This window comes from Ictalurus furcatus, chromosome 2 (assembly GCF_023375685.1).
Source record: "Ictalurus furcatus strain D&B chromosome 2, Billie_1.0, whole genome shotgun sequence".
In the NCBI taxonomy this organism is placed as follows: domain Eukaryota; kingdom Metazoa; phylum Chordata; class Actinopteri; order Siluriformes; family Ictaluridae; genus Ictalurus; species Ictalurus furcatus.
This window is the reverse complement of record NC_071256.1, coordinates 12,624,124-12,651,530: the sequence shown is the minus strand read 5'-3', so window position 1 is coordinate 12,651,530 and position 27,407 is coordinate 12,624,124. Positions and strand designations below refer to the sequence as shown.

The window sequence follows — 27,407 nt, the reverse complement described above, 5'->3', positions numbered from 1 at the left end:
TCAATGAGAACTAATACAAATCCAGTCCTCGGTCTGACGGCCTGATGACATAGATACCAGTTCTTTCAAAGCGGACCTCGGTAAGAAGAAGACGGCAACTTGCATCTTTCGTACTTCAAAAAAAAAACAACAAGAATCACAAGACATAAGACAAATTGTGAGTAAGTGATATAAAAGCAATAGACAACTTAATTTGATTGAAAACATGTGTGGTAACCACAGGTACCATTTCACACACACGCGCACACACACACTCAAAAAAAAAAAAAACTATTACTACAAGAAACATCTTGTAAATTTCTCGGACTAGATTCCTAGATAACAGGCTAATTAGTGACTGAGATTAGCGCCGCATGTAAGTCAGCTCTGAGCTGAAGAGTCACTTTATCACTGGGGTGATAAAGACGTATGACCTTGAGCGTTATATCACGGGAAACATAGCCAACATCTCACTCGCCACTCGTAGCCATTTCTCAGTGTTAAACCTGCCGTGTGCTTGCGTGCACTGCATTGTGGGTAATACGCACACTTACTCCCAGTCAGTCACAGCTACAATCAATAGCTGACGTTCTAGTAAGTTATTTTATGATGTTTTTTAACAACAAAACCAAACGGTTTAGCTGAAGTGTGAGCGTGTGTGTGTGGGTGTGTGTGGGTGTTTGAGAATCTCGGTGCACTCCAGTGGAATTTAAGCTAAACCCAGTCGGCTCAGTGCTACTGAATGAACGAGTGCGAGGCTGAACTGTGTGTTAATCTGTGACAGGGGAACGAGGTCAAACTATTGGCATGCTAATTAGCTTGTGTGTGTATGTATGTGAGTCTTTGTGTGTGTGTGTGTGGTTGTGTCAGAGAGCTTATTGTTTAGTCTCCATTCTTGAACTGCTGTTGGTGACCCCATTGTTTGACTCGTCTCATTACAGTCAAAGTTGAAGATTTTATAAGTTTTTTTGCCAAGAAAGTTCGGTCAGTTCCCATTACTCTCTTAAATGTTATTGTCTGCATTAGCAGTTTATTTCTCCGTGTATTCTCTCGTTACGTTACGCTTTTAGGCTGTCAGTAATACGCTCCCGACTTGGTCATTTTTCCAATTCCTTTCCATTCCTACCAATTCCTATCGTATCGTCCATGATATACCGGTACAGTTCCTCCCCCATGCTGAGAATTTGTCGTCCCGCGATACTGACGATATAGTTGATGATGTGTTTACACACCGCAACGTGAACAAGAACAAGCACGGTGTAAGGCGGCGTTCCAACCCTAGACGAGGAGGAAGAATGAATCCTCAAACAAAAAGGGGCTTCCCCTATAATACAGATACAGAACATCAGATGCTGTTAAGTTCTTTGTCTGATACCAGTCACAGAACCAGTATTTGGACCCTGTGCTGGCTGATTTCCTCTCGTCTGGGGCCCAGGAAGAAGTCACACCGACTCCATCAGTTCAGTGAAAGCTTCTTAGTTTAATGATACAGAAAGCGTAGTATAGTCGTGCCCAAACGTGCCACACACGATACAGTAATATCCAGGGGGGTGTAAACTTTTGAACAGGATTTTCACGGCAACATGAAACTATACATTCAGCGTCTGAAAGACAGTACTAAATGAAAAAAAAAAAGATCTTTAAACAAAATAATAACAATTTACACCGATCATCCTGTTCAAAAGTTTACACCCCCCTGGCTTTTAATGTATCGTGTTACCTTCTTGAGCATCAGTGAATGTTTGCACCTTTTGTAATAGTCGTGTACGAGTCCCTCAGTTGTCCTCAGTGTGAAAAGATGGATCTCAAAATCATATAGTCACTGATGGAAAGGGGACAAATATGCAGAAGATGCTGGAAAAGTAAAGAATGTGCAGGACCTGGAGGATTTTTCTGAAGAACAGTGGGCAGTTTAACTACTCAGAACAAACAAGGGACTCATGAACAACTATCACAAAACATAAACACAGTCGCTGATCATCCAGCTAACGACACTCAGTATTAATAATCAAGCGTATGTAAACTTTTAAACTGGTTCGTTTGTGTAAATTTATCTATTATTGCGTCTTGTGGACTTTTTTTTAATTTTGTAACAGTATTAAGATTTAGCAGATTCTGCAAGGGGTATGCGAACTTTTGGGCACAACTGTATATATACGCACATAAATATTGATAAAGAATGATAAATATCAATTGAAACAGGTCTCAGATGAAATCAAAACATCTATCAGGTAGGTTAAGTGATTTAAGAACTACAAGACGTCTAGCCTACCAGATAATAATAAGAGAAGAAGAAGAACCGAGAGAGAGAAAGAGTGAAAGGCAGGGTGATTAGGAATGCTTAAAACAGTTTGTTTCCAGTACATCATAACACAAACTAGGGACCTTCAGAATTGAGATGCGAATCAAACACCTGTGATTTGTAAATAAATGAAAAAAATAATAATAAAAAGGTATTGGTACCCTGTCCAGGGTGTACCCTGCTTTGTGCCCGATGCTCCCTGGGAAAGGCTCCAGGTTCCCCGTGACCCTGAAAAGGATAAAGCGGTAGAAGATGGATGGATGGATGGATAATAAAAAGGTCTTGCATCTACAAAAGGTGGAAACACATCAGAATTGTTCTACCACTTTAACCAAAAACAGCGAACAGAGTATGAGGAAAGCCAGAAGTTGCATGAGGGGAACGTGTAAACAAGTACGTTAAACAAAAAGATAGTGTTGAATGTTATTATTTTCATATCGTCATATGAACATGAAATATCGTGATCTAGTTTTAAGTCTGTATCATCGCCCGTCCCTAGCTCACAGATGCCTACGATTGGCTAGTGTCACTCAGATTGACAGGGAAAGAATAACGACATCCTTTTCTGCCCTGAGACCTCTTTTGGGATCCCTTGAGGCTAAGGGTGAAGACTTTTCTGTTGTAGAACCAAACCAATATAACGATCGTATCAGAACTCGACCGTGCCGTTCTACCGAGCTTCATTATAAACGATGCCTCCGATTGGTCGACAGCCATAATGCCCACTCTGACCTCATCATAAGGGACGTCGCAGCCAGCAACTGGAATTCCTCAACATCGCGTCTGAGTGTTTCAGTGAGAAAGCTTCAGGTTTGAATCTGAATTCTTTTCTTTTCTATAAAGCATTAATAAGTTGTGCGTGAGTGTGTGACTGAGTGTGTGCACAACGGTACACTTTGATTTGATTAGACTCCCATCCAAGGTGTATTCCTACCAAGGTGTATTCCTATCCTGGGATATGCAAAATGTGACTGCACGGACAAAACGTGTTCGTCTGAGTTCGGAAAAGGTGAATCGGGGTTTGGGTTTTGAATGTAAACGATTGAAACTGATCAATCATCGTTAATAATTGGAACAATAAATCAGTCCACCTGCTAGAGAATCAGACTGAGGTGGTTCAGGATTGTGTGTGTGTGTGTGTGTGTGAGTACATATGCTGATTGAGTGGAGACTTGTGAGACCACCTGCCGTGTGTGTGTGTGTAAAGGTCAGGGAACAATAGCATGACTTCCATTGAAATTCCTCCTTGTCACTCCTGCTGGGAGTTTAGCGTTCATCTGACAGCGACGGCTATTAGTCGAGCTTTACCCTTGCGCGAACAAAACATTACATTGCACCCGGATGACTTGCTGTTTAGAGAGAAACGTAACGAGTAGAAAAAGCAAGCGGAAAAAAATAGAGAACAAATAAACACAGTACAGAGGATCCCATATCGCATTTTACCCTTACAGAGTAATAAACTTCTAATAGCCTTGTAAATTCAATAAAGCACTCTGGGACATGAAAATAATACACAGCGGGGTTGGTGTGATGCATCTCAGATCGAAAGCACACTAGTTTATAATGTTACATCATTTCTCGTTGTCTTTGTGTCGCGGTATTTATCTATTTATAGTTGCATTTATTGTCGTGTTTACCCCCCCTAACCCAGCCCACCCAACCCCGCCCCCCCCTTTACTTTACAATAATCATGCACTAATACCTGAGTTAATACTTACTTACTTTACTGTAAATATGAACTAATAATGAGTTAAGGCATGCACTGATCACGAACGAATGAAGAGCTAAGCTTAATTACGTCATGAGTCGTATGAATTCGCTCGGGAAATAACGACCAACTTAAGTACACGCAAGTACGTGTTTGTTAGATAATGTATTAATAAACACGTAAGGGTAAACTAAACCAAACATGCTCTATGAGAAAGACACCAACTGTAGCAGAGCTGCCATGCAAGGTGATAACTTGCTATCGGGACCGACTTGGGGTTCAGTGTCTTGCTCAAGGACATTTCGGCACGTGGGGTCACGTGGGCCAGGAATCGAACCACCAACCCTTCGATTACTGGACAAGCCGCTCTACCACCTGAGGCGCAGCCGCCCGTAATGTAACTATTTTTTGTACGGAATTCGAAACGTGGTGGCAAAACTGTAGCAGAAGAGGAATAAAACACTTCTAGATGTGCTGTTAGTGGAAAATAATCCACCTCGCATAAATTCCCACCGTGGCCCTGTGTGTGCGGAGTTTGGATGTTCTCCCCGTGCTGCGGGGGTTTCCTCCGGGTACTCCGGTTTCCTCCCCCAGTCCAAAGACATGCACTGTAGGCTGATTGGCATGTCTAAAGTGTCCGTAGTTTGTGAATGTGTATGTGATTGTGCCCTGCGATGGATTGGCACCCTGTCCACGGTGTACCCCGCCTTGCTTCCTGGGATAGGCTCCAGGTTCTCCGTGACCCTGAAAAGGATTAAGCGGTATAGAAGATGGATGGATAAGAACACACCACCCCATCGTGGATTATTTTTCAATCACGGCATGCCCCTGTTGTGTTTTATTTTAGCGCTTTACTCAAGCAACACGTTCTGACAGTTCGGAATCATTGCTGTAGTATAATAGCAGATGGATAGATTTAAACATTCGTGTGTGTGTGGGTGTGGGTGGGGGGATGGGGGGGTTTGTACTGTAGCTCTGATTGTGTAGAGATTGATCTGATCTGATCTGATCTGATCAGTCGTGGGCGGTCATTAAGAAAGTTGAGCTAATGGGTCTCACGTTGTCATCTGCGGTATATTCACTCAGCACAGTGATGCAGCAGAACGACGTGATTCACTATTACGGTCTCGACAGGAGGATAATTACTCATTGAACCCAGTCTCAAAAAAGCATCGTGAACCATCAGCGCTTTCCTGGACAGTCTTTCAGCCACGGAAAGCACAAAAGTTTGCCTCCCGTCTGCCTGTTCTGTTACTTCATCAGCTTGAGTAGGAACGGTTAACTGAGCTCTACAGGACGGATCGAGTTTACTCAGTAGGCACTGCGGCAGTGTAATGCAGGTTTCTATTCAAAATGGAGGATGAAGCTGTGTATAACAAGATGACAATGCTACAAAACTTGAACAGTTGTGTGTGTGTGTGTGTGTTGGTGTGGCTGATATGACTGTACAGAGTGTAAAGAGCTTCTCCAGCCCCTTTTAGGTCAACGAAGAGGCAGTTTGCAATAAATTTGATCTTCAAACTGCGAACTTGATCATATGGTGCGACCACAATACTTTACCTAATGTTAGCAAACCTGCTAGCTGTACAAGTAAAACACACAGATCAAAACTTTTCTGTATGTAGCAGAACAGAAACTATCCCATAAACACTCAGAACTCAAACGCGCAAACGCACATGAGAGAGCGGGTTTAAAGCGGTTCTCCTTTGTGACTCGTACTGAAGCTCCTGTCTGTCCACACTGCCTCTGTGTGTGTGTGTGTGTTTATATGCGTGATATGTAGCTGCAACAGTCAGCAATGATTGAAGTGTGTGTGTGTGTACTTGTGTGTACATGTACGTGTGGGTAGTGCATTTTCTGTGTGTGTACGTGTGCATGTACGTGTGTGTACGTGTACACGTGTGTATAGTGCATTGTGTGTGTTTGTGTAGTGCATTGTGTGTGTGTGTGTGTTTATATGCGTGATATGTAGCTGCAACAGTCAGCAATGATTGAAGTGTGTGTGTCTGTGTGTGTGTAGTGCATTGTGTGTGTGTGTGGTGCATTCTGTGTGTGTGTGTGTGTGTGTAGTGCATTGCATTGTGTGTGTGTGTGTGTGTGGTGCATTCTGTGTGTGTGTGTGTGTGTGTGTGTTTATATGCGTGATGTGTAGCTGCAACAGTCAGCAATGATTGAAGTGTGTGTCTATGTGTGTAGTGCATTCTGTGTGTGTGTGTAGTGCATTGCATTGTGTGTGTGTGTGTGTAGTGCATTCTGTGTGTGTGTGTAGTGCATTGCATTGTGTGTGTGTGTGTGTAGTGCATTCTGTGTGTGTGTGTAGTGCATTGCATTGTGTGTGTGTGTGTGTAGTGCATTCTGTGTGTGTGTGTGTAGTGCATTGCATTGTGTGTGTGTAGTGCATTCTGTGTGTGTGTGTAGTGCATTGCATTGTGTGTGTGTGTGTGTGTGTAGTGCATTCTGTGTGTGTGTATGTGTTTATATGTGTGATATGTAGCTGCAACCTTCAGCAATGATTGAAGTGTGTGTGTGTGTGTAGTTCGCTGTGTTACAATGAGTTTATGAGCTTATTAGCAAAAAGAATGCTACGTTAAATCCGAGCGTTGATGTCGGACTCTTACTGAAACGCTTGTTAGAATTGATTCGATCGTCTTTTGCTAAAAGATGCTTCACACAGTTTCCCCGAAAGAGAACGGTATGACTTGGTACTAACATGGCGTGATGAGCAGCTAGTTAGTAGGCTAATTAGCAGCTAGCATATACCGTAAGTTAGCGCTTTACACAAATTAGCGCAGCTGCCCGAGGACCAGAGGTGTGAAGTAACAAAGAGCGATGACTTTTTAAGCATCTGTACTTTACTTTAGTTTTTCTTTTCACGTTTACATTCTACATTTCAAAAGAAATATCTCTACGGTGAGTTTTTAGCATCAGCATCATTTGTATTTATCACAACAGTTCATCTTGTGACAGCTAGCTATTAGCATAGAGCTAGTTTTCAATCAGCAGGGTTAGCAAGTGCTAGCTAAAATCTGAGCTAGCCTTAGCTAATGTTATGGTGAAAGGGTCACTAGTTCGTCATCAGTAACTGAACTCTGTGTGCGATTTGAACTAGACGTCTTTTGTGAATGAAGTTAAATGTAAGTGTTTTCTACACTGCTTCTATTTTAATGTGGCTGAAGAATTGGGTTGCGTCATTTCTCACTGTTAAATCTGACAAAAGTGCATGCAGTGCATTATGGGACATATTAACAGCCACTGCTGCAGTGTGTTTAAGTGTTCTTTCTTAAGAAATATTGGAGGAAGAACACTAAGTAGTGATGAGCTTTTGGGAACAGAGCCGTTTCCTCTGCTCCGTCTCCTCACATAGAGGAGGTAAACTAATAAAAAATGAATTACAGCTCATTCTTACACACACACACACACACATACACATACACATACACATACACACATACACATACACACACTGCCTCTCCTGTCTCTCATCTAGACTTCACAGACAAAAACATGTCACTTATTGATTGATCTTTTTGTGCATTTCATCTCTCTCTCTCTCTCTCGCTCTCTCACTCCCTCTCTCTCAATCCCTCCCTCTCTCTCAATGCCTCCCTCTCTCTCACTCCCTCTCTCTCACTCCCTCTCTCTCACTCCCTCTCTCTCACTCCCTCCCTCTCAATCCCTCCCTCTCTCTCACTCCCTCTCTCTCACTCCCTCTCTCTCAATGCCTCCCTCTCTCTCACTCCCTCTCTCTCTCTCCCTCTCTCTCACTCCCTCTCTCTCAATCCCTCCCTCTCTCTCACTCCCTCTCTCTCACTCTCTCTCTCTCAATCCCTCCCTCTCTCTCAATGCCTCCCTCTCTCTCACTCCCTCTCTCTCAATCCCTCCCTCTCTCTCTCAATCCCTCCCTCTCTCTCACTCCCTCTCTCTCACTCCCTCTCTCTCAATCCCTCCCTCTCTCTCTCAATCCCTCCCTCTCTCTCACTCCCTCTCTCTCAATGCCTCCCTCTCTCTCACTCCCTCTCTCTTAATCCCTCCCTCTCTCTCACTCCCTCTCTCTCAATCCCTCTCTCTCTCTCAATCCCTCCCTCTCTCTCACTCCCTCTCTCTCACTCCCTCTCTCTCAATCCCTCCCTCTCTCTCAATCCCTCTCTCTCTCTCAATCCCTCCCTCTCTCTCCCTCCCTCTCTCTCTCACTCCCTCTCTCTCTCTCTCTCTCTCTCTCTGTCTCACTCACTCACTCCCTCTCTCTCTCTCTCTCTGTCTCACTCACTCCCTCTCTCTGTCTCACTCACTCCCTCTCTCTCTCTCTCTCTCACTCACTCCCTCTCTCTCTCTCTCTCTCACTCACTCACTCACTCTCTCTCTCACTCCCTCTCTCTCTCTCTCACTCCCCCTCTCTCTCTCTCTCTCTCACTCACTCACTCTCTCTCACTCCCTCTCTCTCTCTCTCACTCTCTCATTCCCTCTCACTCTCTCTCACTCCCTCTCTCTCTCTCTCTCTCACTCACTCACTCACTCTCTCTCTCACTCCCTCTCTCTCTCTCTCACTCCCCCTCTCTCTCTCTCTCTCTCACTCACTCACTCTCTCTCACTCCCTCTCTCTCTCTCTCACTCTCTCATTCCCTCTCACTCTCTCTCTCTTTCTCTCTCTCATTCCCTCTCTCTCTCTCTCTCACTCTCTCTCTCTCTCACTCACTCTCTCACTCCCTCTCTCTCTCTCTCTCTCTCTCACTCTCTCTCTCCCTCTCTCTCTCACTCACTCGCTATCTCACTCTCACTCTCTCCCTCACTCTCACTCCCTCTCTCACTCCCTCTCTCTCTCTCTCACTCACTCTCTCATTCCCTCACACTCTCTCTCTCTTTCTCTCTCTCACTCCCTCTATCTCTCACTCCCTCTCTCTCTCTCTTTCTCTCTCTCTCTCCCTACTTAATGCCCCTTCTTTTTCTCCCATGTTTCTCTTGCTTTCTCTTTTGTGTGACCCCTACTGTGTATATCTCCTTCTATCTCTCTTTTTATCTCTGTCTTCTCAGTGGTGAAGCCTTCAATTAGCTGTGTGTTGAGATTGCGGCAATTTGTCATTGTGGGTTCAGTGTCTTTTATTAGATTTCAGATTGCCTTTATCTAAGGAGCCTGTAGACTTGTGTGTGTGTGTGAGTAGGTGGCTGCGTGTCAGTATTGTACAAAAGCTTCAGAGAAACATTGATACTGCCTCCGCAGTCACTGGATCTCAATCAAATTGGAAATTCTATAGGAGATTTCGGAGCGATCTGTTAAACATAGCTCTGCACCGCCATCATCAAAACACCAACTGAGGGAAGATCTTTTGGAAGAACGGTGTTCATTACTCCGGTACAGTTCCAGAGACTGTATAGCGATGTACAATGAAGCTGTTGTAGCTGCTCATGATGGCCGAATACCTTACCAGAACTGAGAAATTACACCATTTTATTTGTCTTAAATATTTAACATAAATATTTTTGTCTAATTTGTTTCATTGGGTTCTCTTTATCTAATTTGAGGACTTGTGAAAATCTGATGTTGTTTTAGCTCACATTTATGCAGAAATATAGAACATTCTAGCACTTTCGAGCACCACTGGAGATTTCTGAGGACCTCAGAAATAGAGTTGGAAAAGATTACAAAACCATCTCTAAAGAGTTTGGACTCCACCGATCCACAGTCAGGCAGATTGTGTACAAATGCAAGAAATTCAAGACCATTGTTACCCTCCCCAAGAGTGGTCAACCAACAAAGATCACTCCAAGAGCAAGACGTGTAATAGTCCATGAGGTCACAGAGCAACCCAGAGTAACTTCTAAGCAACTAAAGGCCTCTCTCACATTGGCTAATGTTAATGTTCATGAATTCACCTTCAGGAGAACACCGAACAACAATGGTGTGCATGGCAGGGCTGCGAGGAGAAAGTCACTGCTCTCCAAAAAGAACATTGCTGCCCATCTGCAGTTTGCTAAAGATCACATGGACAAGCCAGAAGGCTATTGGAAAAATGTTTTGTGGACAGATGCGACCAAAATAGAATTTCTGGTTTAAATGAGAAGTGTTATGTCTGGTGAAAGCACAAACACTGCATTCCAGCATAAGATCTTTATCCCATCTGTGAAACATGGCGGTGGTAGTATCATGGTTTGGGCCTGTTTTGCTGCATCAGGGCCAGTCTAATCTAGCATTAATTAGAAAGCTCATTTGGTTGAATATATAGGCAGTTAATGTAGCAAATTGGAAAAACTCACCTCAACATGCCTTTTCAAATATAGAGTTCATGCCTTATAGGGAGACAAAGCAGAAGCCTGATTTCCCTCAAATTCCACACTGCAGTCTGGTGGTTTACTGACCTTCAGACACGCACTGATAACTATAGCGCTAACCACATGGTGCAGCATGAGAACGTCACAGCCGAAGTATGTTTTTTTGTTTTTTTTTTCCACTGGGAAATGTAATTAAGAGTACAAGTATTTCATTTCAATTTCGCTACTACTTAAATAAACTATAAATATGCCAAGCTAGTACTTAAGTATAGTAACAAAGTACAAACTACTCAAGTAGCGTCCACCCCTGCACCTTATTAAGACACGTTATGTTGGTTTTAGCTCTAATGTATCACCCATAGATAGAAAGATATTTGGTATAACCCGAGCTCAGTTTGTCGACCCGGTTATTTTTACCATCAGAAATCTCCTTTCCGTTGGCGAGATACCTCAAAATTGTAGCATTAATGGCTTCTCGATTTGCATGGCTAGTTGTGGGAACTTAAGGCGAAAGAGCTCATCTGCACTCTTAGAGCTCTGGAACTCGATCTTTAGTTAGTAAGTTGTTTAGTTTGTTAGATAGATAGATAGATAGCAGTGCACTATGGACAATACACATGGTCCCTCACATACTATGAATAAACATGAACTATAAACACTCTAGGAAATCAAATATCCACTATCAGTCTTATTACTCAGCCATGATCAAGAATTCCTCATGGAATTTTGTCTTCTCACGTTTGTTCCCCAAAATGGGATGATATTTGAGTCTGAAACACTGCCTAGCTTTAATACAGATGCAGTAATCCTCCAGTCGTTCAGGGGAAACGGAGCGTCGAAGAATAAGTGTGCGACTCTGAAGCTTTCTGTGTGAACGATTAGGTTCCTAAAACCATCTCAAATCGCACAGTGCGCTAACCCTTGTGTGGAAGAAGGTTGTTTGCTAAAGCTAGTAAGAGCTGGCTGTCCATTTATGGTTATACACGTAAATAAAGGAAAGGTGTTGGGTATTAAATAAAATTCGCTGGCTATGGTTATACTGTTATTCTGAGGAGCTGACATTATTAGCTAAATATAAATAGCTAAATGCAGGCTAGGCTAGGTAGATTTGTAGTTAGCTAATATCATTTTTGTAGAGATTGAAGACTCCTGACCTGAGCTAGCTATCTACACTATGCAGATCATGTTTAGCTTCTTAGCTAGGGATCTTCTTAGTGTAACAGCAGTTTATTTAATACCCAGTCCATACAGGATTTCTCTGAATGTTGTTTGCGATTGTTGTGGCGCTGCTTTTTTTTGTTGTTGTTGTTTTTTTTTGTTTTTTTTTTTCCAGAAAACTACTTGATTTGACGAAATTGCAATTGCACAAAATTATGTTTCGCAATGATGGTTGTTGGTAAAACGAGACCTTTTAGCGCTTATAGTACTTATATTCGACGCACGTGAATGTGAATGCGCGTTGTGACGACGTTGCATGACTCGTCTTGACTCAAATCCACGGAAAATCTTTGGTCATTTTGGAAAATTGCAAGCTACTCCAAATATTGTGGAGTTCGCGAAATCCTGGAGGGAATGACTAGCTAGCTAGCTAATAGCTAGCGTCCACGCACACACTGCTACACGGCTCGATTAGCACGGAGGACTAGATGTCGGACATTTTAGGTTGTAAAAGGTAGGGATCCAGAAGATGTTAAGTCATGCTGAGTACTACACAATGATACATGTAAAGATGTGTAATGTACACTGGTGAGGTAGACACGGACCCAAAAATCCTTTATCGTTTTTCTTTAAAAAAAAAAATTACCCAGTGCTGGCTTTGTCCTCCGTCTAGTGAAAGTCTGCATGATTTATAGCAGTGTGTGGATGTGTGTGCAGTAGAGACCTAGTTGGGTGTGAACAGTAACAGCCAGCCATAACTCACAGATCTAATGAAGCCTGCTATAAATATCTCAGAGAGAGAGAGAGAAGAGATGATGGTGTATCTAGGCAGATTGAAGAGAGATATAAAAATATACAGTTGTGCTCATAAATTTACGTACGCCTTGCAGAATCTGCAAAATGTTAATAATTAAAAAATGATAAAAAGAGGGATCATAAGAATTACATGTTGTTTATTTATTTAGTTCTGTCCTGTCCAATAATAACTGAATTTACACAAATGATCCAGTTTAAAAGTTTACATACGCTTGATTATTAATACTGTGTGTCGTTACCTGGATGATCTGCCACAGTGTTTATGTTTTGTGATAGTTGTTCATGAGTCCCTTGTTTATCCTGAGCAGTTAAACTGCCCACTGATCTTCAGAAAAATCCTCCAGGTCCTGCATGTTATTTGCTTTTATATATATACAAGTATTTACATATATATATATATATATATATATATATATATATATATATATATATATATATATATATAAAGTACTCCCCAGAACACACACAGAGCAGTGTCCTTAGTATAGAAATGTACTAGCTAACATCGTCATTTGTGTGATGTAAGTGTTTATGTATAGATATTTGAACAGATATTCAGATGAGCATGACAATATGTGTATGTGAGAGAAAGAGAGAGAGCATCAGTCTTCATTAATATTACTCCAGTACAGTGTGTTCTGATTGGCTGAGAGCACTAAAGAAGATAACACATAGGCTGATATCCAGACAGCAAACAAACTTTTTTTTTTTTGTCAAATCTGATTTGGACAGGAAAGATTTTTTGAAATCAGCATGGCAAAAGCTTGACGAAATACCAAACGCTGTACTTTTTCCAATTAGATTCGAGCCACATTTTGTCTGTGGTTTCAAATCAGAGTAAAATCAGATTTCAGAAAATGCTTTATGTGCTTCTCCACATCAGATATTTGAGACAAGAAGGATAAAGCAGTTACGCAAGATGTCGAATATTTCATGCATGAATGAATGAAAAACGATGTTCAATCACTCGCCTGCCCCACACTGATATTCACATTTCCTTCACAAGTACATGAATGTAAATCCATCATATTTGCCCTGCTGTCAAAACAGCCATCGAGGAGTGTATTTATTTAGTCAGTATCGCATATGTCGTCATTACGAGACTACAATTAAACTTCGGGATTAGTTCAGACTGCTTAACGCTTGAGGATTTCAAAAGGTGTTCACTTTCGGTGGTTCAAGTCAAAAGCAGCAAAAAAAAAAGTCTATAAGGCTTTAAGAGAATAGGACTTTAAGTGGACAGCTAGCATTAAAAGCTAATTTTCCATTCTGTAGAAAGTCATGGCTAGTTCAAAATGAAATGGATATGAATAGTAAATGTATTAACTGCTATCAATGACAGATTTAAATAAATAAATAAATACAAAAACTAGCGGACCAATAAGCTTTTTAGTTGTTGTTAATGGTTATCAGTTAGCGCTAACTTGTTTACCTGGTTACCTTCAACGTTTACCATGCAAACATATTTCAGTTTATTCAAGGCGGTGTGTTGCACTTATGGATCGTTAAGCAGTTAAAGCGAACTGTCTCTATATGTGGTAGTGATTATATGCTTTGCAATTTATTAGTCAGTAACTGACATAGCCAAACAAAGCAAAACGCTGTTTAGCTTTTGTTAAGGCTTGGTGTTAGTTTGTTTAGACAGACAAAGTATTAGTTAATATATGTTTTTGTTTGTTTTTTGGTTACCTTTAAAGGTTACATTTAAACTCCGATCAATATAAACCACGGTCTTTAAATAAATACAGTACAGCTATATTGTGCTCTCTCATTTTCTTGCTGCGTAAGAGTAATACGTAGTACTGGCTCTATTTACTATTTGCTTATAGGTGGGGTTTAGTATAAGTAATACGCCATTTCAAACAACGTTGTGTTTTACATGAACAACAAAAATCCACTATTAACCGGATTAAGACAATACTCTGATTAAGAAACTACCATGTAAACAGCACTTTTTAATTACCTTAATCCGAATAAGGTCATACTCTAAGTAAGCACAAATCGAATTAAGACGCGTTAAAACGAAACTTCCACACGATGTTTAAAAGAAAACTTCCACACGATGTTAATAGAGTGATTAAAGTGTGTACATGTCTGTAATGCACTTCCATAATGCGACTAAAACAGGAATACTCCACATGTCTTAATTCCATTTGTGTTTACTTCGAGTATGACTTTAGTCGGATTAAGGTCATCAATAATCACTGTTTACATGCTAGTTTATTAATCAGAGTATCATCTTAATCGGGTTAATATCAGATTATTGTTGTCCGTGTAGACTTACTGATAGTCTCTTAATCAGTGCTGACTTTGTGTTGTGTGTACTGTGTGTATACAGATCGGTGATGAGAGTGCCGTTACGCTACCCTGCCTGTTGTACCCCCTTGACTCTGAAATGGACAGCAGCGGGGGGTCCGAGTCCTCTGACGTTCGCCATGACGACAAAGAGGAAGCCCTTGGCGGACTGTTTCTTCCTGGAAACAGGTGACTATATCAGGAGGCAAAATGGTGATGGTGGCAGATAAATAAAATTCAAATCCTCCAGTAAAATAAATCTTTTTCTCTGCAGTTCACATCAACTTGTCTCGTCGGCCGCGGCGTCTGTCATTTCAGCCGAGGAGCAGTTTGAAGATTACGGGGAAGGAGAAGATGTCGATTTTATTCCTAGTAGCCCCTGTGCTGATGACGACACACGGACTAATGGATTTTCGGATCTAGGATCCTCGCTGCCTTCCAGGTTACTGAATCTTATCTCACACGCTCTTGTCAGGACTGCGTCTTTTCAGGCCTTATTCATTAAAAGCTAAGAAGACGATGTGAGTAATAATATAAAAACAGGCGAATTCTGTGTTAAACTGTCCCCATGCCTCCATGCAGTCAGTAACGCACCTTCTTTCTGTAAGCTTGCTTGTGTTAGCTGGTATCTCAGTATGTCTTAAACAGCCATACATACTTAAATGTGATATCCACAGCAGCATCTCTGGGGTTTTTCCATCATGTACGGTTCCATCTCATTTATATAACAGTAGTTGAAGGGTCAAGGACCTTGAACAAGGGCCCAGCAGTGGCAGCGTGGCAGTGGTGGGATTTGAACTCATCAGTGACTAGTGAACGTACTAGTTGCATAGTCGATTCGGCATCTAGTAAGTAGCTAACAGTTTCTTAAGCTGACTTATTTCCGTGCCTGAATATTCAGTAGTGCTCTATAGTGCACTATGTAGGGTCTAGAACACCTACCTACCTAAAGTTGAACATAAGCAGCCACTTTATTGTACAACGTCTATTGGTTGAGCATCTGAACAAATGTAACAAAAGTAACAAATAAAAGTGGAAGGTCGGTTGCTGGCAAACTCTTAAGATTAGCAGAACACAAAAATGACACTCCTACGCTCCACCTGGACAACTGCAGGATACATACCGCCAAATCTGTGTGTGACTCATCCAAAGAGTCACTCGGATTTGGCCACACGTGCCCTACAGTTGTCGCTCTGGAACGTGGGAGCGTATTCCGTTTGCATTACTGTACTCTGCCATCTCATAGGATTTTATGATGGCTTAATGATATTTTTAGACCCTGACCTATTTGCCCTTGTATGAAGACATCATTTTGATGGAGACTATAAAGAATGTCTGGATAAGGGCGTCTGGATAAGGGCGTCTGCTAAGTGCCGTGAATTGAAATGTAAGTGTAAATGGAGTTTCGTGTTCTCCTTGGGCACGAAGCACAAACGGCAACCTTCCTGTCTGATCAGGAACAGATCGTTTCTGCTCTCCGGACCTGCCCGATCCATCCTGATCCATTCAGCTGCTGCTGAAGATGGCCCCACATGGACAGCCTAAATATCAGTGAGATTACTGTGGATGGTACCACATTGAAACCATAAAGATGGCTGTGGATGTTCTTCCTCGGACCTCCATCATTGAACAGTTAATAACTTCAGTTTGATACAAAGACTTTAAGTTATAACTATAAAGACTTCAGAAACGATTCCCGATTCTCATACGCATAAGTCGGTCATAAGCTCATAAAGTTCCTGTTTACACAGTTGCACCTTTCGATTATATAGTATACAGTTATAGAAGAGAAATGATTTATAATCGCACTATCTGGTGTCATCCAGATGAGGGAGGATGTGGTCCCTTTTGTGTCTGGTTCCTCTCAAGGTTTCATCTCAGAGAGTTTTCCTTGCCACCATCGCCTCTGGCGTACAAATGAAAAATTTATATTCAGAATTGATATATTTCTGTAAAGCTGCTTTGTAACAGCGTCCATTGTTGATTTAAAAAAAAAAAAAAAAAAAGAAGATATTTCCTTGTGATTTTCTTTGCTTTTATACAATACAAATGCATAGTGTAGCTCATGTGAATGCTAAACATTTTTTTTCTTTATGTAAAATTCTGACAGCTATGGTGCTTCATTTCTCATCAAAAATGTTCGTACATAAGCCTAAAGGTAAATATTTGACTGTGATGTTTTATGTATCATGCATCATGGATTGCTAGTATTACAGTGCCTTGTGAAAGTATTCACAGAACAGGTTATGAAATGGTAGTAGTAACACTAACAATGAAGTAACTAAGGTAGAGTGCCATGCGAAAGCTGAAGCTGAAAGCAGCCCATAACCAATGGGCTGATTAGTCATAATATTGATTGAGTATCTGAGTGTTTGTGTCCATCCATCATGGTGGTCCATTACTGAGTCTTGAGTCACTGCTCTCAATGTCCCCTGGTCTTTCTATTACTTGATTATTAGACGACTATTCAATGAGAGTTACACTCTTCTGACAGATTTACTTTTCTTTTGTATATGTAGTGCTGGGCATACCCCTCAGAAAATCAGACACTTTTACAACAGTGAGCTGCTGGATGTTTATTGCTCCCAATGCTGTAAGAAAGTGAACTTGCTCAACGACCTTGAGGCTCGACTCAAGAACCTCAAAGCCAACAGGTGAGTATTTATTCTATCACTGATCATAGACTAAACCGGTGTTTCCTTATTACTGGAACGCTAAACGGTTTATCCGAACGCTAGCACACGTACGCTGCTGTCACTAACTGCTCTCGTTGCTTTTCAGTCCAAACAGGAAGATCTCCAGCACAGCTTTTGGACGGTAAGAATGCAATATTTTATGTATAGGATTTAAATTAGAGATGCACCGATGTGTATCGGCCGATAAAGGCAATTTTTCACGCTAGCGGGTTTAAAAACATCCGATGATCAGCACCGATTATATCCTGTCAATCAAAAGAGGGCGGGAAAACACATCGATTTCGTGCTGTGTGTAAAGATGATGTCTCTTGTGTGGAATGTCGACAAAACTGCAGGTTGTAATCTCTTTAATCTCTGCACTGATAAAAATTTTACACCGGACGCTGCAGCAGTGAAGCGGGAGTTTCGGCAGCGAGTCTAAATTTTATTTTTTGCCGCGCTGCTTGAGCTGAATTTAAGGGCCAGTACTAAAATTATAAAAGTATATATACTTATATAGTATATATATAAAAGTATATATTTCACAGAAAAATATATTTGTAGTGTACTCTATTTCACATCCAGTTAATGTAAATATATAAAATAGGTTTATATTAGGCCTATATATTACCGGTTTAATGTAATGATGAAGTAGAAATGCTTGTGTTTGTGGTGAGGGAATGTGAGACTAACAGGAGGTTTTTTTAGAATTCAGTCAATGTTAATACGAATTAATAACATACAATAAGTTAAGAAATCTTACTTTAATCTTCAGAGTTTAGTTCATGTGTTAATGTTAATTAGAGTAATGTGTTTTTTGTTTATGAGACCAGTTACTGTGAAACAACTTGTTGAAATGGAGAGAATTAAGTTTTTATTTGCATTTCTTTCAGAATTGTGGAATTAATTATTATTCATTTAAAAGAAGGCAGAAAAGGCAGAACTATCGGTTATCATTATTGGCCAATATTACTCTGAATAATCGGTTATCGGTGTCGGCTGAGAAATTTAGTATCGGTGCATCTCTAATAAATATACAAGGCACACTGCCAAAGGAGGCAGCTAAACTAATTATTATTAAATTCCATAATTACCATAATCTTTCTTTCTCTCTCTCTTTGTGGCTGTGTGTCTCTCTCTCTCACAGACAGCTTTTCCATCACAGTAATTTCAGCAGCAGTCATGGCAGCACTGAGGATTTATTCCGCGACAGCATCGACTCCTGTGACACTGACATCACTGAGAAGGTACACAGAACTTCATCGCTGTACACACAGACAATCAGTTGGTGCATAACAAGGTCTAGACTGCGTCTCTCAGCCACTACGGCATTGAAGGCTGTTCCATTTTGAATACATCTGATAATTGACGTCTATATTATATCTAATGGGTTTCAAGGATGCAACCAGTGTGTTCTTTTCCGGTTCTCCGTATCGCACAGTTCTCTGCGCTCATAAATAAAGAAATAAGATAAAAGAGCCAAAGGGTTTCCTTTAGATTAAGGCTAGGTTTAGATTGAGATGTGTCATAGCGTTAATTACCTGCATTAACAGTGATGTGAATGCAAGCTCCTCATAACTAAAGTAAGACAAACCTGTGTGTGTGTGTTACCTCAGGTGAGTTACCTGGAGAAGAAGGTGACAGAGCTGGAGAACGACAGCCTGGCAAATGGAGACCTGAAATCCAAACTGAAACAGGATAACACACAGCTGGTTCACAGGTAGACACCTCACCATATACCATGGGCATAGAATATAAAAATTGTCTTCTATCATATCGTATGTCTTCAGTATACTCCTAAGTACACTTCCTGGCCTATGATTGGGATCCTTATTGCAGTGATTAATATGTTTCTGTTGGCAACAATTGTTTTAACACTAACTAATGCAGTGTGCAGCTTCTCATTTCTGAATGAAGATGTATCCTCTGTTCGTGGTAAAGATGTTACTGTGTTTCAGAAAGGGCAAGTCATTGGCCTGCATCAAGCAAAGAAAACGACTAAGGAGGTTGCTGAAATCCCTGGAATTGGGTTAAGAAAAGTCCAACGCATTATGAACACCTGGAAGGCGAACACCTGGAGGTTAACTGTCAAATTTGAGGAAGAAATGTGGTCGGAAAAATGAACGATCAAAATCTTGAGTGATTGTGATCGGAAAACGCTCTGTGAAGTCACATCGTAGAAAAAAAATTCGACATTGGAACACAAGGCTGTTTAATAGTGAAAGCAAGAGCATTTCCACATGCACAAGGCGATGAGAACTTACAGGAGTAAGTTGGGAGTAAACAGCTGTGTGGCCTAATCAGTGTGAGGCTAGAAGATGGCAATGGAAAAAGGTCATGTGGTCTGATGAGTCCAGATTTAATGCTCTGCACTTATATAGTGCTTTTATCCAAAGTGCTTTACACTGTGTCTCATTCATACACACACACACACACTCACACACCAATGGTAGCAGAGCTGCCATGCAAGGCGCTAACTTGCCATCGGGAGCAACTTGGGGTTCAGTGCCTTGCCAAGGACACTTCGGCATGTGGAGTCACGTGGGCCGGGAATCGAACCGCCAACCCTACGATTAGTGGACAACCCGCTCTACCACCTGAGCCACAGCAAGAAGGGAAGCAAATGAAGTGATGCACCCATCATGCATTGTGCCTGGGGGCAGTGGTGGTTTAGCGGTTAAGGCTATGGGTTACTGAGTTACTGATCGGAAGGTTGGGGGTTCCAGCTCCAGCACTGCCAAGCTGCCGCTCTTAGGTCCTTGAGAAAAGCCCTTAACCCTCTCTGCTCCAGGGGCACTGTATCATGGCTGACCCTGCACTCTGACCCCAACTTCCTGGGGTATGCGAAGAAACGATTTTCACTGTGACCAATAAAGACTCATTATCGTTACTGTACAAGCCTATGGAGGTTAGTGTTATGATCTGGGGTTGCTTCAGATGGTCAATTCTAGACTCAGCAACATTATGCGGCAATCAAATGAAGTACCTGAATGTACCCATCAATGGATTTTTTTTCTTCCCTGATGGCACAGGTATATTCCAGGATTCATCAGGCTAAAATTGTGAAAGAGTTGTTCAGGGAGCATGAGGAATCATTTTCACACATGAATACCATAACCCCATTGAAAGTCTGGGATGTGCCGGAGAAGACTTTACGGAGTGTTTCGACTCGATACAAAATCTCGGCCAAAAATGAATGCAACTCTGGATGGAAATAAATGTTGTCACGTTGCACAAGGTCTTCGAAACAATGCAGTGACAAATGCGTGCAGTAATCAAAGCTGAAGGTGGTGCAATGCAATTTTAGAGTATGCGATTTTTTATTTATTTATTTTTGGCCAGACAGGGTATAACAGAAGGATTTCTGTCATTACAGAGGAACTGTTGCCATCTGAGAATCGTTTCTTAGTCATTTAACGACAGATCTGTGGGAAATGTTGATATTCAAGACAGTTCTCTCTCAGTCTGCCATTATATCTTCCATTGTCTGGATAAAATATAAGCTAGTTAGCAGCTATATTGCCCAGTTGCCTAGCAACAGTGGTCTCCAAAGTAGTCATAAGAACCTAAGAACAAACATTTAAACAGTTTAAACGCAAAAAACCTGCAGAAACATGCAATATAGTGTGTGTGTGTGTGTATGCAGAGTACATGAGCTGGAGGAGCAGATTAAGGACCAGGAGGCACGAGCTGAGCAAAGTTTGGAGGAGGAGCTGAAGAGACACCGAGAGAATTACAGCAAGATGGAGAAAGACAAGAGCAACCAAATAGAGCTCCTCTCTAATAGGTACACACACATACACACGTACACACCCACACATTTTCACATGCACTGTCAGAGCTCACGTATCTGTCTGGCCGTATACGTGATGACCTAGCGTATTAGAAATGGTCTCATTGCCCCTGTTTGGCTTTTTAATGTTATCCCCACACTGAACAAAGGTGTTCATGTTTGAGGGATCAAAACTATAAAAACAGGGATGTTAATCATCACGGCCATCTGACTGGGCTGTCTCTTCATGTCTTATTTCAATAAAGTACACTATTAGGCAGCAAGTGAACAGTCAGTTCTTCAAGTTGCTGTGTTGGAAGCAGGGAAAATAGCCAGGCGTAAGGATCTGAGCGAGTTTGACAAAGGGCCAAATTGTGATGGCTAGAAGACTGGGTCAGAGCATCTCCAAAACGGCAGGTCTTGTGGGGTGTATGCAGTGGTTACCTCCTACCAAAAGTTGTCCAAGGAAGGATACCGGTTGGCATAATGATGCACTATGGAAAGAAGGCAGTGTGATGCTCTGGGCAATGTTCTGCTTTGAAACCTTGTGTCTTGGAATTGATGTGGATGTTACTCTGACACATACCACCTACGCAAATATTACTGCACCCTTCAACCTCTTTCAGCATTATAATGTGCTGGGCCACACTGCAAAAATGGTTCAGGAATGGTTTGAGGAACATAACAAAGAGTTCAAGGTGTTGACCTGGACTCCAAATTCCTCAAATCTCAATCTGTGTGGGACGTGCTGGACAAACCAGTCCGATCGTTGGAGGCCTCACCTCACAACTTACAGGACTTAAAGGATCTGCTGCTAACGTCTTGGTGCCAGATACCACATCACACCTTCAGAGGTCTTGTGGAGTCCATAACTTGATGGGTCAGAGCTGTTTTGGTGGCACAATGGGGACCTACACAACATTAGGCGGTGGTTTTAATATTATGGCTGATTGGTGTAAAAGTCTACATGCATTTACATTTTGTTACTTGTTCATGGAAATGATGTTATGGTCTGTGTTATGGTGGTGTCGACGCAATAGTTCAAGTCTTTGTAGGCTGAGGCCGAGACAAGACTGAGACCATTGATTTGTGGTTTTAAAGACTGGTTTCAAGAGTAGTCGACTAGTTCATTGTTCTCTAGCAGATGCTGTGCGCTTTTATATATTATTATTTTTTGCATTAGTCGAAAAGTCATTTTCAATGAAAGGAGTGCTGTTCCTGTAGGCATACTAGAGGAAGCCACAGTAATGTTAAAACGTACTACCGAGAGCAGATTAAATGTCACTAATCATGTGGTTTATTGCAATATAATCAGTTTAATTATATTATATTATATTATTTTATATTGAAGCAGTGTTCAAATGAAAAGGTTATGCAATTTTTTTTAATACAAAACTTCCGCAGAGTACAGCAGCTCGAGGAGGAGAACTCTGAGATGAAGGTGAACGTTTGCCGATTAAAGTCTCAGACCGAGAAACTGGACCAGGTGAATGATGTCATCACTGTCCTCGTTATCATTGTGAACATAAATGACCAGCTTCTGGTAAATAGCAAGAATCGGCACGATCACTAACTACTTCTTCTTCGTCATTCGTGTTGCAGGAGAAGCAGCGCATGACGGATAAACTAGAAGACACGAGCCTGCGTCTAAAGGATGAGATGGATCTGTATCGGAAGATGATGGACAAACTGTGGCAGAACAGACATGAATTTCAGAAAGAACGAGAGGCCATGCAGGAAGTGAGACCCTGCCGTTTAATTACATCGCTTCTCACATTCTAATCCTGAACTAATCTCCATGATCCAACTACAACTAGCCGTGTGAGAAATCCTTATAAGTGTTTATCTGAACGCCAAACTCTTGTGATGTCATCGTTTCCATTCAGACAGTAAGCCTGGGTTTAGAACGCCAATGCCGCAATGTAACAGAGCGACCGGAGATTCATTTTCACTGAGAGTTAGGACGTCATCGTCTAGTAATTCTTCTTTCACTTATACCACAGGATGGTTGAATTCTTGAATCACAACGTGTCGATTCATTTTTCCACAGCAGCACAGACCTGAATATTTACAACCGGAACCTAAATGATAGCTTTATATTAATCCATTCGTTCTAATACGTTATTGGTCCTATACCAGCTCATTCACAGGCACTTGCATGGTGGACACGTCACATGATCTAGGCCTAATGATAAACAAATAAAAACGTGCTGTTGTTTAACGTGTACAATCGTTGATATATCACTTACGTTATACTAGCTATACAGTGTACAGTCCTTCCCTGACGCAAACGCCTCTGTCCTGAAGACTTATAAAGCGTCACGTGTCGTTCGTTAATAAACAAAACGTTGTAATCCCTGTAAGAGGAAAAACTGTATATGTGTATCTCTGACGTACTCTTTAAAGTTTGTTTAGCCCAGAGTGCTGTAAAATTCTCCGCTCTGATTGGTCAGAAGGTGTTGGCTAATTTCTGTAACAGTATAGCTCAGGCAGTAGTTCCAGCTGGCAAACCACAGGTTTATATTAATGCATTTGTTCTATTACATTATCATACGTTACAATAGTAACAACTCGTTCACAGGGACTTGTATACGTGGTTATAAGCGGATTATAAAAAAAATCTTGGTTTGTTAAACGTGTTAAACATATTAAGGAGTACTGTAAGGAGATGGAAGACAACATTAAATGTAACGATAAACAGATAAACACATGATGATGAAAATTGGAATCGTTGGCACATTTAATATAGTAACACACAAAAAAAGAAAAGAAACATAATACATGTAAAGACAGCCGTTGCTCTTTCTGAGTCCTACCAGGCCACGGCAGTTACACACTTGTCAGAAACATCTACTAGCGTCTAACATACATCAGTAAACATGCTGCCTGTTCACGCGAGGTGAAAAATCTCATGACATGTATACTCTCCTAACAGTTCTTCTGGTCTCTTAATGACTTACATCAGATGTTGGCTCCTCTGTTTTTCTGCATGCATCATTTCTCCTTGTATATGTATGTATATATATATATATATATGTGTGTGTGTGTGTGTGTAGTTGATCGAGGACCTGCGTCGGGAGCTGGAGCATCTGCAGGTGTTTAAGTTAGAAACGGAGAAACCTGGACGTGGTAGAAACTGCCTGTCTGAATTCAGTGCTAGAACACGCGAGATCGAGCTGGAGCATGAAGTCAAACGCCTGCGACAGGTAGAAAACCTCTTCGCTATCGTAACTCTGTTGTATCCAGAATCTACAGAAGAATCTAATTATGATGCATAACCTCTAGCATGAAATTTTACTATCACCCCACACCTTGAATTTTTAAAAAAAGGATTCTGCTCCCATCCCCGACAGGAAAACCATAAACTGCGGGACCAGAACGACGATCTGAATGGGCAGATTCTCAGTCTCAGTCTGTACGAGGCTAAAAACCTCTTTGCTTGCCACACTAAAGCTCAGAGTCTCGCCACCGAGATTGACAACGCGTCCAGAGACGAGGTGAGACGACACTCTCACGTGCCAGTGGTTTGGGACACACAGATACTATGTCAGAAAGTAAAATGAATAGGTTAGAATAAAGATATCATATTTAGTATTATTGTATAAAAAAAAAACAAAACAATGAATTCACTAGTCATCCTCCTTGCTCGTTCCTGGTGAGAACCTCTGTGATGTGTCCAGTCATGTTTAGAAGACTCGTCCAAGCTGACAGTGACCTAGCAGTTACAGTACCTCTCTGAAAATAGGTCTAGTGAGAGCTGGCAGTATACAAGCTGTTCTACTGTTAGCACTCCAATCTACAGAAGTGGATCCCCTCTCTGAGGGAGATGATCAACACTGGAAGGAGACCAAAGAGCAGATCACCACCCGGGCCTCAGAGCTCTGTTGTTGCTGTTGGATCCAAAATAGAACAGGTTGAGATCAAAATAACGATGATCAAGAAGCCTCATTAATGTGTTCTAACATGTTTTGAAATGGCTGATGTTCTAGTTAGAACGTTAATGAAATACTCCTTAAAATGGGTGGCCTTCTAGCGGGAACGCTCAATTCAATTCCACAAGGCAGTCCTTAATTACAGCAGAAGTTCTCGTGTACAAATCTAACCTGAAGTGTCCTGGTGCGATGATTCACCGAAGCAAGTGGAAATATTTACAGCATACATCGGACATGGGACCATCCAGATCAGCAGAAGGTGTCTCACAGCACTACTGAGACATACAGTGGGGTCCAAAAGTCTGATGTTAATAATAATTATTATTTAAAAAAATGGATCGTATGAATTTCATGTTGTTTATTTATTTAATTCTGCCCTGAATCAGGTATTTCACTTAACAGATGTTTACATATAGTCCACAAGACGCAATAATAACTGAATTTACACAAACGAACCAGTTTAAAAGTTTACATACGCTTGATTATTAATACTGTGTGTCGTTACCTGGATGATCAGCGACTGTGTTTATGTTTTGTGATAGTTGTTCATGAGTCCCATGTTTATCCTGAGCAGTTAAACTGCCCACTGTTCTGCAGAAAAATCCTCCAGGTCCTGCACATTCTTTACTTTTCCAGCATCTTCTGTATATTTGACCCCTTTCCATCAGTGACTATATGATTAAGATCCATCTTTTCACACTGAGGACAACTGAGGGACTCGTACACGACTATTACAAAAGGTGCAAACATTCACTGATGCTCAAGAAGGTAACACGTTGCATTAAGATCCAGGGGGGTGTAAACTTTTGAACAGGACGATCGGTGTAAATTGTTATTTTGTTGTAAGATTTTATTCGGAATCTACATAAGATATTTACATGTTTCCCAGAAGATATTTTGCACATTCTGCAAGGCATATGTAAACGCAGCTGTACCATACCCATTTTTTATATTTTTAAATTATATATTTAAACGATATATAAATATAGTCATATCTAATGATTGGACTTTTCACTCAAGTTATTGCTGACTCTATCATTTGTAATGAAAGGTTTGTGTTATACCAGGTCTCCCTGGAAGAAGAGATTGTGATATCTCAATGGGATCTTCCTGGCTAAATAAAGCGCAAATAAATAAATAAATATTAAATTCTTGGTCTCCACTGTAGGTTTCAACACTTAGAATCACACTCGTTAGAACACTAATGAGATGTGTATACTTTTCCGGATGACCTTTGCAGTGTGCATACGCGGCTGTATTCCTAGACGCGTGTTTGTACTAATACGTTGCTCTGTCCTGCAGCTGGTCGAGGCTCTGAAAGAACAAGAGGAAATCAACTTCCGCCTCCGGCAATACATGGATAAGATCATCCTGGCTATACTGGACCACAATCCCTCCATCCTGGAAATCAAGCACTAGACCTGTCCTGAAGAAGTAAAGGTTGGCATGTTGTGCCACCTTGTGGCCGTGGGAGTGAGGCATACCAACATTTCCACCTCACATCTGTATCAGGAGATCACACTGAAGAGATGATTAAAAAAAAAAAAAAAAAAAAAAAAAACGAAAAAAACAAGTGATCCATCTAGAATATAATGTCAAATGTATTCTTCGTTATACACTCAATATTGTGTACACACATTCCACTCGGGTCTATTAGTCAGGCTGCACTGAGAACTGTTTTCGATTGTGTCAGTTATCTCACACTGCTACACGACGTTGTTCCTCACTTAAATCAGTCCAGGATGGTTTGACAATAAAGCATCGTACAAATAGCACTTTGCTAACCATATAGCACCTTTGCCAATGTCTGTTCTAGAACAGTTCTCTGCTTTTCCATCACCGCTGATGTCTGAACGCAGCTGAAACGAAACGGAGCAGTTTTATCTGGATAGCTCTGTCTCCGGTCATACAGAACACAATGAACCCGATATTAAACACTGAAAAGACAACATTGCTGTGCATCGACATGCAACGATTAAACGCCTGCCTCTTACTGCCGTCTGATTTTTACGACGTCAGCATGCACAGGTACATCCGATCTAGTCCCGGTAGATAAAATCATAGTCTAGCTGTACCCCCATGATGCACTCTGAAATGTCACGTTATTATAATGAAGAAATAGGATTTCCATCTCATGTCGTCTTGAGGTTTTTACGAGTTTAAGACCTGTTGTAAATTGTATAGAAATGAATCCACTTCTATTGGGGGTGGGGTGGGGGCGTGGTTTGGTGGTTCACTGAAGCAGCACCGGCTTCATGTCAGTGTACTAGAGGAACGTACTGAGCCATAATAAGTTATTAGACTTTATTATTATTATTATTATTATTGTTATTATTATTATTATTAGACTGGGTTCTTTTGCATCTTACACCAGATGTGAAAAGTTTGGACCCCTGATATAACTGTACTTGCCTGTAGAATGGCGAATCTTTACTGTGGCAATAAGGAAATGCTGAAGGTTCACCATCATGCTGTACAGCGTCATTAAAAAGAAAGGACGTATAGA

General features: G+C 41.2%; 1 protein-coding gene across 2 annotated transcripts in view; it reads left to right on the top strand.

Moving 5' to 3' along the window:
• The window catches only part of rab11fip4a (RAB11 family interacting protein 4 (class II) a), a 49,545-nt gene extending 22,777 nt beyond the window's left edge, over window positions 1–26,768 (top strand). For both annotated transcript variants that reach the window (XM_053648550.1, XM_053648558.1), the window contains 12 exons: window positions 14,566–14,711; window positions 14,797–14,964; window positions 17,042–17,176; window positions 17,304–17,339; window positions 18,345–18,444; window positions 18,814–18,917; window positions 20,844–20,984; window positions 22,374–22,455; window positions 22,572–22,709; window positions 24,026–24,175; window positions 24,323–24,466; window positions 26,204–26,768. In XM_053648550.1, the coding sequence (XP_053504525.1) occupies window positions 14,566–14,711; window positions 14,797–14,964; window positions 17,042–17,176; window positions 17,304–17,339; window positions 18,345–18,444; window positions 18,814–18,917; window positions 20,844–20,984; window positions 22,374–22,455; window positions 22,572–22,709; window positions 24,026–24,175; window positions 24,323–24,466; window positions 26,204–26,320 (1,461 nt within the window). In that variant the 3' untranslated portion in view covers window positions 26,321–26,768. The remainder of the gene's footprint in view (window positions 1–14,565; window positions 14,712–14,796; window positions 14,965–17,041; window positions 17,177–17,303; window positions 17,340–18,344; window positions 18,445–18,813; window positions 18,918–20,843; window positions 20,985–22,373; window positions 22,456–22,571; window positions 22,710–24,025; window positions 24,176–24,322; window positions 24,467–26,203) is intronic.
• The last annotated feature ends 639 nt before the right edge of the window (window positions 26,769–27,407 follow it).